General features: G+C 38.7%; 2 protein-coding genes across 4 annotated transcripts; one reads left to right on the forward strand and one right to left on the reverse strand.

Annotated features, from left to right (window-relative positions):
• Positions 1-2,599: 2,599 nt before the first annotated feature.
• Positions 2,600-8,148, forward strand: nme6 (NME/NM23 nucleoside diphosphate kinase 6). Its single transcript, XM_046061452.1, has 6 exons — positions 2,600-2,850; positions 3,090-3,185; positions 4,239-4,341; positions 4,583-4,622; positions 5,143-5,303; positions 6,309-8,148. The coding sequence occupies exons 2-6, from the start codon at positions 3,093-3,095 to the stop codon at positions 6,458-6,460; spliced, it is 549 nt and encodes a 182-aa protein (XP_045917408.1). The 5' UTR covers positions 2,600-2,850; positions 3,090-3,092; the 3' UTR covers positions 6,461-8,148.
• Positions 7,126-12,669, reverse strand: baalcb (BAALC binder of MAP3K1 and KLF4 b). Of its 3 annotated transcripts, none has more exons than XM_046061453.1 (5): positions 12,620-12,656; positions 11,804-12,007; positions 10,620-10,835; positions 8,214-8,407; positions 7,126-7,913 (listed from the first exon to the last, which is right to left on the reverse strand). In XM_046061453.1, exons 3-5 carry the CDS (start codon positions 10,798-10,800, stop codon positions 7,749-7,751), a joined length of 540 nt encoding a protein of 179 aa, XP_045917409.1. In that variant the 5' UTR covers positions 10,801-10,835; positions 11,804-12,007; positions 12,620-12,656; the 3' UTR covers positions 7,126-7,748. The 3 variants fall into 3 exon arrangements, with proteins under 3 accessions (XP_045917409.1, XP_045917410.1, XP_045917411.1); XM_046061454.1 differs by having other exon boundaries at positions 11,804-11,986; positions 12,620-12,649; XM_046061455.1 differs by lacking the exon at positions 11,804-12,007 and having other exon boundaries at positions 12,620-12,669.
• Positions 12,670-12,884: the final 215 nt, after the last annotated feature.

The raw sequence follows: 12,884 nt of genomic DNA on the forward strand, positions 1-12,884 counted from the left end.
GCAGCAGCAGCAGCAGCAGCAGCAGTGACACAGAGATGGGTTTATGGTGGTGGTGGTGGTGGTGGGGGGTTTAGCTGAATCAACCACCCAGCTAAGGATGTTTGAAGCAAGAGTCAGCAGAGATCAATTGTCTCTGTTCTGTCCATCTGGAAACCTGTTCATCCTGTTAGAACAATGCATCAGATACATAGTCTTTGAGTTCTACAAATTATGCTTATAAATGATTTGCTCCCCACTTACATCATCAGAAGAGAAAGAAGGCATCAAAGAGAATAATGAAAACGAGATCCAAAAAAACCTGATGACTCGTGCATATGTTGAACATTGGGAATATTATCACCTGGGTCACTTTTTTTCTACATAATGGTAAAAGATAATATCGCAATGGCTCAGGTGTCCATGATTTACACTGCAGAGCAGTTTTGTCTGGGTGATGACTGACAGCTTTTGTTGATACAACAACAGTTTCCTATTTAAGAGTTTACTGACTCAAACCCCCACCTTCATTCCACATTTCTACTCCCTTTTCTAGGTCATCCTGTTTCTCAAATTACACAAGACCATATACTGTATAATAATCAAGGTATCTGGCAGGTACAGTTAATAGTTACCTTTCAGATTAAATTGCACATAAAAAGCTTACAAAATAAAACGCATCATAGATTTAATCAGTGGTTCCCGACCTTTTGGGCTTGTTACCTCTTGTGACCACAAAACAAACAGTGTCTGGTTGGAGCTCCTTGTCATATTTCAGATGTCTAAGAGTTGTCGGCAGTTCCACCAGAGAGATGTTTATCCTCTAAATGGTGCATGTTCATTTATTTAAATAACTGTTCAAATTATCCAATAGTTTGCTAAAGAAAACTTAGATTAGAGAAATGTGAAGAAAAAAAAAATCACAACAGATTTGTGCAGTACAGCTTTATTTTATTTTCTTTCCCCTCCCTAAAATGATATTTATCTTGTGACCCCTTGGAGGTGCCTGACCACTAAGTTTGGAACCACTGGACTAAACTACCTAACTGTATATAAAGTCTAATTAAAACTAACCTTCAACCAGCTACAACCGCAAAATGCTACATACACATTGACATACACATGATTGATTGGGCCTGTTTTCTACAAAATATGTACTTTTACAACTTTAGCTGATAATACTTCTGTACTTTTATGTAAGAAGGATTGTGACTGTACTTCCCCCACCACTTATAATAAATGTATAATAAATAATGATAAAATATTTAGTACAAGGTTTGTACATGCTGTAGGTGCATAGGTTTTTATGTTATATCCTCAGAAATTAGCTCCACTCAACGCCTCACCCACCCGACACCCAAACTCCTCTCGTCCTCTTCATCCCCCTCATGGGTGGTAACAGCTGTGGTGTCACCACAAGTCACGTGACATGGGCAGGTGGGTGAAACCTATGTGGGACATCCATCCCCCCTTTCTTCCCTCCTATTCTCTCTCTCTGAATGTCAAATCCCACACGGACAAACACACACACACACACACACACACACACACACACACACACACACACACACACACACAACCTCCTTTTTTCAAGGGTGTGGCCATTTTGCATTACTGGAATGTGCTCTGAGTTTGTAACTCATACAGTATGTCTGATCTCCAACATTGATGAAATTCCACAGACAAAAATCTCCCTCACTCCAGTCCCTGCTTGTAGCTGTCGTGTCAGTTACTAGAGACCATCTATTCATTAAAGGTTTATCTGAACCTCACAGTTCTATGTTTTGAAGATGTGATCTGTGTCTGAAGCTCTGGGGAATTCAAGTCCACATGAGACATTTTGAGAACCTTGATTTTCTTTAACTGTAATGGATTCACTTTTTAAAATAGAGGATAGTGTTGGAGGACAGGGATATTTGAGAGAAAGAAGTTTGAAAAAGCTTTATTGGTTGAATATATATATATATATATATATATATATATATATATATATATATACATATATATATGTCGTCAGTCTTTTTGACAGGTGATAAAGGCATTTTTGCTTTTATTTGTGAACAGTATTTGTTATTTGTTATTTATGAATAGTGATGTGGACAGCAGGTCAGTGAATCAAGGCACTATATCCCAGTTAGCTACAATTGTGCTGCTTTGTAGTGACCTGTTCCCTGTGAAAGGGAACCAGGAACAATTTTCTCATCCTTTTATTTCACTATAAAGAGAGTAGGCTAGTTCTAAGGGATTTGAGCTGGATCAAAACCTCAAAAAATGATGTCTAGTTTATGATACAATATAAGCGCATTCTATGTGTCTCAACCTGGTAAGCCGCCGGAACATGCTAATCAATCATTATAAATTATATTATAACGTAAATTTATATGCACAACACAAAAGGGTTCTACCAATCACAGAAGCTCTAGAGTTGCACTAAAGTTAAAAGGACTCCTGTTTGTCACGTGGCCAAGTCTTCTAACAAACTATTTGTCTCTGAGTTTAACAAATAGTTTTAATCTTTACGATTTTAACGGAATAATAAGTCATAACGGTTTGTTATGAGTTTGTGAGTTTTTATTTTGTGTCCCTCTCATAGGGGGAACATGACGCGCTGGCTCAGTTTCTGGGGACAGTATTTACGAGCGGACTGACTGGTGCAAGGAGCCATTCAGCGATTATTCGCATATTAACGTTAAAATCACGTTGATAGTACAGTATGTCGTTACATACACCAAAACAAAATTACCAGTAGACACGAAGTGGAGACTTTATATTAAAGTAACGTGTATATAATTGCGACAATATGGCGGCGCCCGTTGCTGCGCTCTCCTCTTCAACCTAACCAGCAGCGTTATTTTGGGAACCAGTCACACAGAGGTTGGTATCTGTAACTAAGACAGAAGAATTATTTAATAGCTTGAACAATGTGGTTAATTCAGTACCGAATGTCGTAACTTTTCTGCTTATGTCGTTTACACTGAATTTATTTGATGATAAATGATTAGCTACAGCTGCGTATCAACCGCTGACGCTATATTTTGGTTTCGTGGCTTATTTTGATGCACTGTTGTGACGCACTGTACCTGATGAGCCAGTGGTGTCTGTCTTTTCTGCAGACAATGTGGCTGACAGCTCGCAGCCTGTCCAAAGTGCTGCAGCTCACCCTGGCGGTGATCAAACCAGATGCTGTAGCTCATCCTGTGATGCTAGAGGTGAGCTCCCACCACCTCACCCCTGCTTTCTGTTAGTGTTATAAAATGTTTAACTCACTTTAAACTGTCTCCAGACGTGTTCGCGTCACAGTTATTCTTCATACTGTGAACCACTGCACATTCTTTAGTCAATATTTTACACATCCCATTCTCTTTTTTACTGTAAGTTACAGCTCTTTTCATTTTAAAACCAATACATTTTCCTTATATTTTATTGTACATTTCTAATTCTTCACTTTTGCCGTAAAAGCTTTCTTTTCTCTGTTTATTGTGACCTTGCCAGAGTGAACGGTGATGTCAGTTGAAGAGTAAACATTTTTTAAAGATTTAAGCAGTTAAATGACCTTTCTTTGGCAGGATTAACTCTTCAGGGTCGTGCCACTTTCCACCTACACACACCTGTGCATTTCATACTGTATTGCAGGGAGAAGAATATTATATTAGCTTCCCCCTTCTCAAAATAAATAGGTGACGTAGACATTGATGATCTTCTATTAAAGTGAGTTTGAACCTTTTAAGTCATTTGCCATAGAATTCCACCATTTGACTTCACATACTGAAATACAGTGTGAATAATATTAAGTTGCTGTATTATGTACTTTGTTTTTGGTATGTCATAAGGTAAATTAAACTTTTGGCCACTACACTAAGTGTCTTTGTCTTTCTATTAATTTATTATTTAAGCTTATTGTCAAATCAAATAATCCAAGGAGTGGCCTTTTCGCTGACACAGCCTGCCACACTCTCAGTTTCATTCAAACGGTAAAGAAGAAGCTCCATTTGCTGCCTTGATAGATTCACAAGCCCCAAGGCCTCAAAGGCCTGAAAGCTGCGTCAATCATAAAATATTCCATTATTGAAATGTCCCATTTCAAAGCCACATAAAGTGGACCAGTTCAAGGCTGTTGTCATCTTAATAAGAGCAGAAGAATGACCTTTCGGATCAGAATATTTGGCTGTAAGTATTGTCCCTCTGGCAAGTATAACACCAGTAGATTATATAACATTGAAATGCTTGCCCCTGAAGTCTGAGAGTCCTTCTTTTTCTTTCAGGCTCTTCACCAGACAATCCTGGACAACAAGTTTGTGATTGTTAGATGCAAAGATCTCGTGTGGAGGAGACAGGACTCCGAGAGGTTTTATGCTGAACATTCAGGTGTGGACTCAACTGGTCTAACTGCAGATTTACTGAGCAGCCCTAGTAGGTTACAACAAGCAATTAATTCCATGTAAAGGAGAGAAAAACAGCCTCTTGTCTTGAGGAGGATAATTGAAAAGGATTTTTTTATAGTGATGTTTATTTCTGAGTCTGACAGTGACACTGATAATTTAATATGAATTTCAGAGTTGAACAGTTGTTTAAGCTCCATTTAACTTGCTTTTGTTTTGCTTTTTAGAGCGATTCTTCTACCAAAGACTAGTTGAATTCATGTCAAGGTAAGCCTCTACATTTCCCAAACCATAACATTGTTGAATGAATGATGCTTTGACGCATGTGGATTAATGTTGGATGACGTATTTGAAATGGAATAATGGAGACATTTCCATAACACATAACCCACTGGGCTGACACAGAAAATGAACACCTCAGTTGATGCTGCCCCTGTTTCGTGCTCAGCAACAGGAGTTTCAATTATCAATGGACTGCCGTGTTTAGCACAGCACCCCTGGAGCAGTTGTCTGAAAATCACAGTGTAGCCTCCTCACAATAGCTCCTCATGCCCCCACTGGATTGCAAAATGTGCTTGTAATCACATTGTTATTTTTGCTTTCTCACAGCTGTGAATCTGTAGTTGCTACAGCAACCCTTTTTCTTGATGCTGTCAGTGTTAAGCATCCAGGGTTTAAATTAAAAAGTCTATGACAGCAGCACAGAGCAGAGACTGTAAGCTTACATGGCGTAATATTTAACTGTGACTCATGACCACTCAAATTGCTGTTCATTTCCTTTCCACAGTGGTCCGATGCGAGCATACATTTTAGCCAGAGAGGACGCCATACGTCACTGGAGAGAACTGATGGGACCGACCAAAGTGTTCAGAGCCAGATATACTGCACCTGCTTCCATCAGGGCCCAGTTTGGACTCACGGACACACGAAACACAACTCACGGCTCAGGTAGGAAGTACGTTGAGTGGCATGTATTTAAGACTCCTCGGGGCTTCAGATGCAGTCCAGCAGGTTTACAACATATCCTTCCCCCCCGTGCGTTATCACATTGGCTGTCAAATCCCATACTGCAATTTTATCAGGTTTAGCTTTGGCATATAACATATCGCTATGACAGTGCAATTATAGGGCAGCAAATAGCGATAATAAACAACAATACTGCAAAATATTTAATAGATTTTTTTTAGCTCCTTGTAAAATTTTTCCTAATATTTGCATGAAGTTAAAAATGAGTCATTCAATCATTTACAATGTATTCTGTAAGAGGCTGTTAGCTGTAAGCGTTACAAACTGAAATTACAGTAATGCCAGTTCTCAAGTGCCAATATTCAATACTGCCAGTGTGAGTCATCATAGAAGTCTTAAATCTGGAGATTTACTCAGTTGTACTAGAAAAGGGATTTACAGATGACATTACATTTACTCATTTAGCTGACCAAATCAACTTACAGTCGATATATACTGTATATCAGGTCACATGCATCTGGAGCAACTAGGGACACGAACTCAGGCCTCCCACACCAAAGGCATGTCTTATCCACTGTCCCATCGCCGTCACAAAGATCACTTGTCGAAACATGTGTTTGTCCAACCCCTTTCCTATTTACTATATTATACTATATTTACCCTCCGCCATTTTGTTTGTGTTTGAATGTGTGAAAAAAAAATCCTTGAGTGGAACAAAACTGTCTCCATGGCATGTACACTGCTTTCTGCCAACAAGTGCGTGTGACCTATGAATGACACAAAATGATGATGATTCCTAAGTATCTGACATTTCGATTTACTGCTCCCTATAGAGTAAACCGCTGAGTGAGCAAGGGAGTGATTTTGGACACAACATAAATTCTTCCATTAGCCATTTTTAGCTAAGCTTAAAGATTTTATTCTTATTGTACTGACGAGTGAGTACATTTTTAAAAGTGTTTTATTTTTAATCTCCATTCTCTCTAGATTCAGTCGAGTCGGCACAAAGAGAAATCCGTTTCTTCTTCCCAGACTTCTGCGCAGAGGAGTGGATGGAGAAGGAAGAGACATCGTTCCGATCAGGACAAATGCATTACGACGATCAAAAACACATCCATACACTTTCAATGCAAAGCTGATCCCAGAACTGCTGTCTGTCACTGATCTCCAGGGACCTCTTAGAAACTCTGCAATTGTTAATCGATTGCTTGTACAACAAAATGCAAGCTTCCAGAGAAGATGCTACATATACATACATATATATATATATATATATATATATATACATACACATATATATATAATAATGTATTCTGTGTGATGATCCCAGAAAAGCACACGTTTAATATTTTTTGTTTGCCAGCACAGTTTGTCAAAGTGCCAACATGTTTATCCCATGTTTCTGTCATTAAAACATGTCCAAGATATACAGCTTTAAGAAGTGATTCAAAATAAGGACAAGGGATAAGCGAGTACACCATTATCTGTATGTGTTCAACCAACTAAATTATGGAACGGACGGGGCTTAAACAGGACATGGGCGGGACTAACCGTCCAACAAGTTTTATATTTATTGTTTATTAGAAAACGGATATACACATTTTACTCTGATACTCATACTTGTAAAAAGTACATTATCTGTACCGGATACACCATCAGCCGAGTACTAGCTCAACCCTTATAAGGACCATAAATGTTTCATTATTTGTCATTAGAAAACACGAATGACTACATAAAAAAATGTAACACTGTATTGTACAAAACAACACGATGTAGTAAGACAACTTTTTACATTGTCGTCATCACAAACTCCTGTCCAAGGCTTCACTGTAAATAGTGCAATCATCAGCCAGTTTCTGTTTCCTGAGCCATACAGATTGTAGCACAGCAGCAGCTACATGTCAAATAACAAAACTGCAAAATATTTATCATTTGTAAATATTCAATGAAGTGAAATAATACTTTAATAATAGATTTACACACATATTTATCCTAAAAGCGTCTTATAAGTTGGGATTAAAAATGCTTTTTTCTTGCTTTTTGCTGAATACAGAATACTATGAATTTTTCATTTATTTTTGGCCTGACACTGTGTGTAGTGTAAAATGTATGTTTTGTATTTTCTCTGACCAACCTACAGTTTTACATGTCAATGTCTTCAACGTGTCAAAGTAAAGTCAAACTCAGGCACCCTAGAAATAGATCTTACAGTATTAAATACATTATGGCCTAGTTGAAGGTCTTTTTTTAAAAGAAACATGTTTTCAATATGACAATCTAAATTGTACAGTTTATAGTCTCAGAGCAGAGTCACGCATCCTTGCTGTGCTTTCGTCAGCCATCAGACCGTAAAGATTTTTCCACAAATACACAATCGCTTCACTTATTTCACAGTTTTTCTTTGGCTTCTCCCAGTGTCCCTTGCGCTCAAGTGTTTAGTGTGGCCACCTGTTTGAGGGTTTCCACAGGTTTCATAACCTCGTAGGTGGTGAGGGACTTCTTCACCTTCCCGTTCTTGTCCACCTGATGGATGCTCTGTGTCACTGTGATGGTTACCTGCTTGGTCGACATCCGATTGTCCTGCCATTTTGTCTGATAATGATGCAGAATGAAAGACGGGGCATTATAAAATGAACAATGCTAACAATGTAAAATTTGTTTAGATTACAGATTGTGGCAGATTATCCAGTAAGGTCATCCAAAATCTGATCAGATCATCTGTGGTGCAAGAATATATATATATTTAAAATCATGGATTGTCCTTTAGCTGCTGTGTTCTTGCGCATGTTCTCCCAGAACTTGTACTCAATAAATTAACATAAAAGAAGAAGTTTGTTGATTTTTTTAAAAACTGACATGGAGCATTTAAACGTTTCCAGGGGAGAGTCTTACAATCTCTTCAGTGTGTAGAACACTTCTGCGCTGCACTGTGGTGCCAGATGACGGTAACACGGCCTCCTTGGTTGGAGAGCCCAGTATTGCAGGGGGGCTGCTGGGCTTCGCGTCGTTCAGACTTGCTTCTGACACGGCTGAACAGACCTTCAGGTAAGCCTGAGCAGGTAGAGGGAGGCTGTCCTCAAAGAAATCTGGAAATGTAGAAAAATAAAACCTCAGCTTTGTTGCCTGGAGCAACTAAACCACTGGTCTCTTACACTGAGTCTCAAAATGAGATCTGAGAGCTTGCTTTACAGTCCCAGGTGTAGGGCTGAATTTATAACCCTAAACATGTACTTACAGATTAAGTATTGGGCCATGGTGTGAGGATAAAGAGACATGAATGCAGGGGGTTGTCTTGCTGAATGTGACCTACTGACCCTCAGACAAATCAAAGCCCCTAATGCTGTGAAGATGATGTTACTGTACTATACACAGAAGCATCCATAATGCAATAAACCTATAGTCTCAGCCTTAAAGCACACACCTGCAGTCTGTCTGTGTGTTATGTATTTCTTCTAATTGCCAACACTGTGGCACCTGCAAAGACCGTAAGTGTGTGGAGGATTTTCAGAACATGCTAGGTTAACAGGCCCTTGTCACCTTGTCGCTCATGGGTGCTTGAGCTGAGACGGCTTTTAAAGCTATGTACACATAAAGTAGCTGCACACAAGGTAGGTACACAGACTACAACACAGCCAATATTATTTTATCAGAGAAAAACAGACAGTTAAAGGACTGAATATTGTACAACAATTAAAAGAGGGAATAAATACTGAAAAGAGCTTAAATAAGACTAATTATGTTGACAATATTAGATGAACCATTTTGGAGATTATCTACATAATCTAAAAACAGAAATTTGTAGAAATGTAAGTGCTGAAACTGTGTCATTTTTGGACATACAGTAAATATTAAAAGCTGATAAATAGTTACTGGCTCTCTAGATTTACATTTCTTATGAACACTTCAGGTCTGGGAGACCTGTTCATTGAACTTTTGTTTATTGCTGTGGTTTCTTTGAGTATGTTTCATTCAAAATAACCAAATATATAACATGTGTATTCCGGTCCTACCAATATCACTATTATCACATTACTCATGATTTGTGTAGTGCAGAAGTATGCAATTTATATAACAGACACCATTAGTCACAGGTCAGAGCACACAGAGAGCTTACAGGTGCATTACTGCCACCACTGAACTAATGTGACGACGGTGTGGAGCAGTGAGTTGTGATGATTAATGTCTGTGAAGCAGTATTTTGCATGCACATCAAGAGGGTTAAGTGTATGATGATGGATGATGTTCAACACATATTGTATTCCTCCTCAGTGACGTGTGAACGTGGACCACATGTGTTGGGATAGAACCAACACATAAAGCAGAATAAAGGCCGTTTAGAGGAAATTCTGCACAAAAACACTGCCATTTCCTGCATATGTACATTTATGTTACATCATTGTGGAACCACTGTTTGATACAGTCTCTGTGGTTGCCAGCTGCTGATACATTTGGCCAATTTTGTATGTTTTATCTCTGCAGAGTGGAGCGTAACTGAATTTGTCTCCACAATTACATCAAGGCTCCTCTGCCTGCATTCACTAACAGCTGCTCTGTTGCCATGAGAGCCAAGTCCTGTTTGAGCACAGTGGCTTTTGATGTAGCCTTGATTTGATTATGGACCATTCACTGATCCATCTCCTCCTGGCTTCAAAGAAAACGCACCCGCATTTCAAATCAGTGCAAAAGATGAATTAGCAAAAAACAACAGATTTATATTAAGAGACATCTGTCTCTGAGCTGTATGTGTTGACTAAGTGCACATTAGAAGAAGAAAGGTTTCTTCAGCACCACACTATCATAATGCTCACCTTGAGCATGAGGGACTTTGAATCAGATGTGCAAAACCTCTAAAAGTGCTAAATGGAAAAGGGTGTTAAACTTATAGAAATGTTCCTACAGGGAAAAGCAGATAGACTAACATATACTGTACATGTGTCACAATTTACTTTGATGTTAGGAGTTTCAAGAAAGGATGACTCATTTCTTATTCAGTCAAATTACTTACAGCATATGACTCAAAGTCTGAACTCCCCTAGCCCAGAGTGAAAAGAGTAAATACTACACTGGATTAAAGCCGGTTTACTAATATTGTACCTACTCATAATGTGGCAATTAAAAATGACATTTGGTGCAAAGCAAATACACTGTATTTTGAGTGGGAATCTAATTATGTACTAATTTATACAACCATAAATCTATTATTCATTTTCTCAGCAGTTCAATGACAGCCTGTTCCTGTTAGGATATCAATTAGATATTCATTTGTCCATCCACTGAACCATAATTCATATTTCCTACCAGGGCTGATTGTTTTCTCAGAGGTGGAGCCGGCCTCCGAGTTCTCAGAAGGGATGCTCTGGATGGACGACAGGGGGATATCAGTGTCTGTGCTCGTCAGCCACGTAGACTCAGTCTCCTTGGTCCAGCTCTCCAGGTATCGAGGCTCCAGAGCGTCAGTCCTGCTGCCCCCACAGCCCATAGCTCTGCCTCAGGGACAGCTCAGCTGGACTTTTTCTTCAGAGTAGAGAAAGACAACCAGAGACAGGTTTACACTGGATTTCAGTGAGGAGTTTTTTTTCCCTCTAGACAGAAGGATTTATGACGATTCGGAAACTATTTATTTTAATCTTGACATAACATTGTACATACTAATTGATGTAAATAAATTACAACTAAAACAATCACACCATTAATTTGTTAGTCGGTCAAATGAAAACATTTGTCAAGGATTGGCCATATGCATGAAAATGTACTTTATATGTAAGTTTAAAAAATGCGCATGTTTGTCTGTATGTCACCCCACATAGTGATGGTGATAGACAGTTCAAATTCTAAAGAACAAAATAAACTTATTTGGGAGAAGAGGTGCTGCAATATCATCACCAATCACAGATACAGAACATAATGAAAATCCATTGTATTTCACCAGGTTTTACAGCTGCGGCTTCTGAGACTTCTGAAAGATGTCGTCAGTTGAAAATCAGGTTTATAGGCAATTCTCATTAAATTAGGCAAAAATTGTAAAGTATGAAGCTGATAAAACAACATTAAATATGTTGTTTTATGTAACATGTTTTGTACAAAAGAGGAAGCAGGGCTTCAAACAGAACATTCGGGATAAGTTACCTTTCAAGCAAAAATGCCAGTTCAGTTCAATTCAGTGAGGATTTGCTGCTTTCCTTTGTCTTATGTGATAGTAAACGGAATATTTGTGGTTTTTGGCTTGTTGTTTGGAAAAGACAACTAGCAATTTCAAGACCTTTCCTTGGGCTTTAGGAAATTATGCATTAAGCATTTTTCAGAATTTTCTGACATTTTATAGAAGATAAACAAAGAATGGCAAAAATAATTGGCAGATAAATTGATGATGAAAAAATCAGTATTTGCAGGCCTAAAATAAATAAGGTACTCTTTAATTCTGTACATGTGACCAGACCATTTCTCACATGACACCAACACAAACATTTATACCTAATACTTACACCATAGCACAGCTGCAAGAGAAACCCAGTGTCCTCATAAGATCAGGCTCCAATTACTTCAAAGAGTAGGTTGAGTGGTCACTTTTTGTGTTAAGTTGAGTGTCAGCATCTTCTTGATGGTCAGTTAGATCAAGGAGACCATATTACACAGCAGGCGGTCAACCATCCAAACTAGTTAATCACCTGTGTGAACAAGGATGGAAACTATAGAAAGAATGGAAATGCACCCGTCATTTCATTTGACCGACTCTGTCTGATCCACACAGGGCACTAAATGAATTGCACTCACTTAGTGATGATTAACCAGCTCTTTAGTGGTATCTGTGCAGTCTATATATTAGACCTATTTGGATAGCACCGAAAATCAATACATCTCGTTAGGCAATTACAGAACAACCAGATACATAACCTCACCGAGGTTTAAACACTGATCATCAGTAATATGCGTTACTGAACCTGACTGAACCGCGTTTCCCTTACATAGGATGCTGATGAGGTCTGAATTTTTAATGATGCACTCATTGGATGTCCACAATCAGGCCTCCTGTAGATCATTATATCGCCTGGTTTACTTATTTTATGTAATTATCTAACACAAGGGAACCCAAATGGCACTGCACTGCGATTATGTAGTCTTTAGAGTAAAAGCATGTACGGTGCTGTTATATGTCTGTCAAGCAATGTAGCTCTCGCACCCCCGTCATCACTACGGGCAAAAAGAAAAAAAAAAACGATAGACTATATTTTAAAAAATAAAAACGACGACGTTTAATTCGGTTAATGCAGAGAAAACAGTAAAAGAGGATAAAGGCTTACTGATGATGGAAACTCCCTGTTTTTGTCTCGGTGCTCGTCCTCCGTGTCGGCTGCAGACAGACCTGTAACATATTGTCAATAATGAAACTCCTTCCGGTCGGTAACAACAGGCTGCGCGTCTGTCCGCATCGTCTGCTCCTTCATCCCTCCTCTTTACTGGACAACAAGTTCATTTATGAAGACACAGTTATTGTTAAATCCTCCAGCCTTTTGCCATGAAGATGATGTTGTGTCATTCTTTAAATTGAAGTAAAAGGGGATTGCC

Source organism: Micropterus dolomieu, linkage group LG10 (genome assembly GCF_021292245.1).
Source record: "Micropterus dolomieu isolate WLL.071019.BEF.003 ecotype Adirondacks linkage group LG10, ASM2129224v1, whole genome shotgun sequence".
Lineage (NCBI taxonomy): Eukaryota > Metazoa > Chordata > Actinopteri > Centrarchiformes > Centrarchidae > Micropterus > Micropterus dolomieu.

What these genes read in the sequence shown, in the direction of transcription:
- nme6 (XM_046061452.1), top strand. Translation starts at nt 3,093, where the DNA reads ATGTGGCTGACAGCTCGCAGCCTGTCCAAAGTGCTGCAGCTCACCCTG. An exon ending in GTTTTATGCTGAACATTCAG is followed by an intron (nt 4,342 to 4,582) that starts GTGTGGACTCAA and finishes TTTGCTTTTTAG; the next exon opens with AGCGATTCTTCTACCAAAGA. An exon ending in AAACACAACTCACGGCTCAG is followed by an intron (nt 5,304 to 6,308) that starts GTAGGAAGTACG and finishes CATTCTCTCTAG; the next exon opens with ATTCAGTCGAGTCGGCACAA.
- baalcb (XM_046061455.1), bottom strand. Translation starts at nt 10,800, where the DNA reads ATGGGCTGTGGGGGCAGCAGGACTGACGCTCTGGAGCCTCGATACCTG. An exon ending in TGAGAAAACAATCAGCCCTG is followed by an intron (nt 8,408 to 10,619) that starts GTAGGAAATATG and finishes CTACATTTCCAG; the next exon opens with ATTTCTTTGAGGACAGCCTC. An exon ending in TTCTACACACTGAAGAGATT is followed by an intron (nt 7,914 to 8,213) that starts GTAAGACTCTCC and finishes CATCATTATCAG; the next exon opens with ACAAAATGGCAGGACAATCG.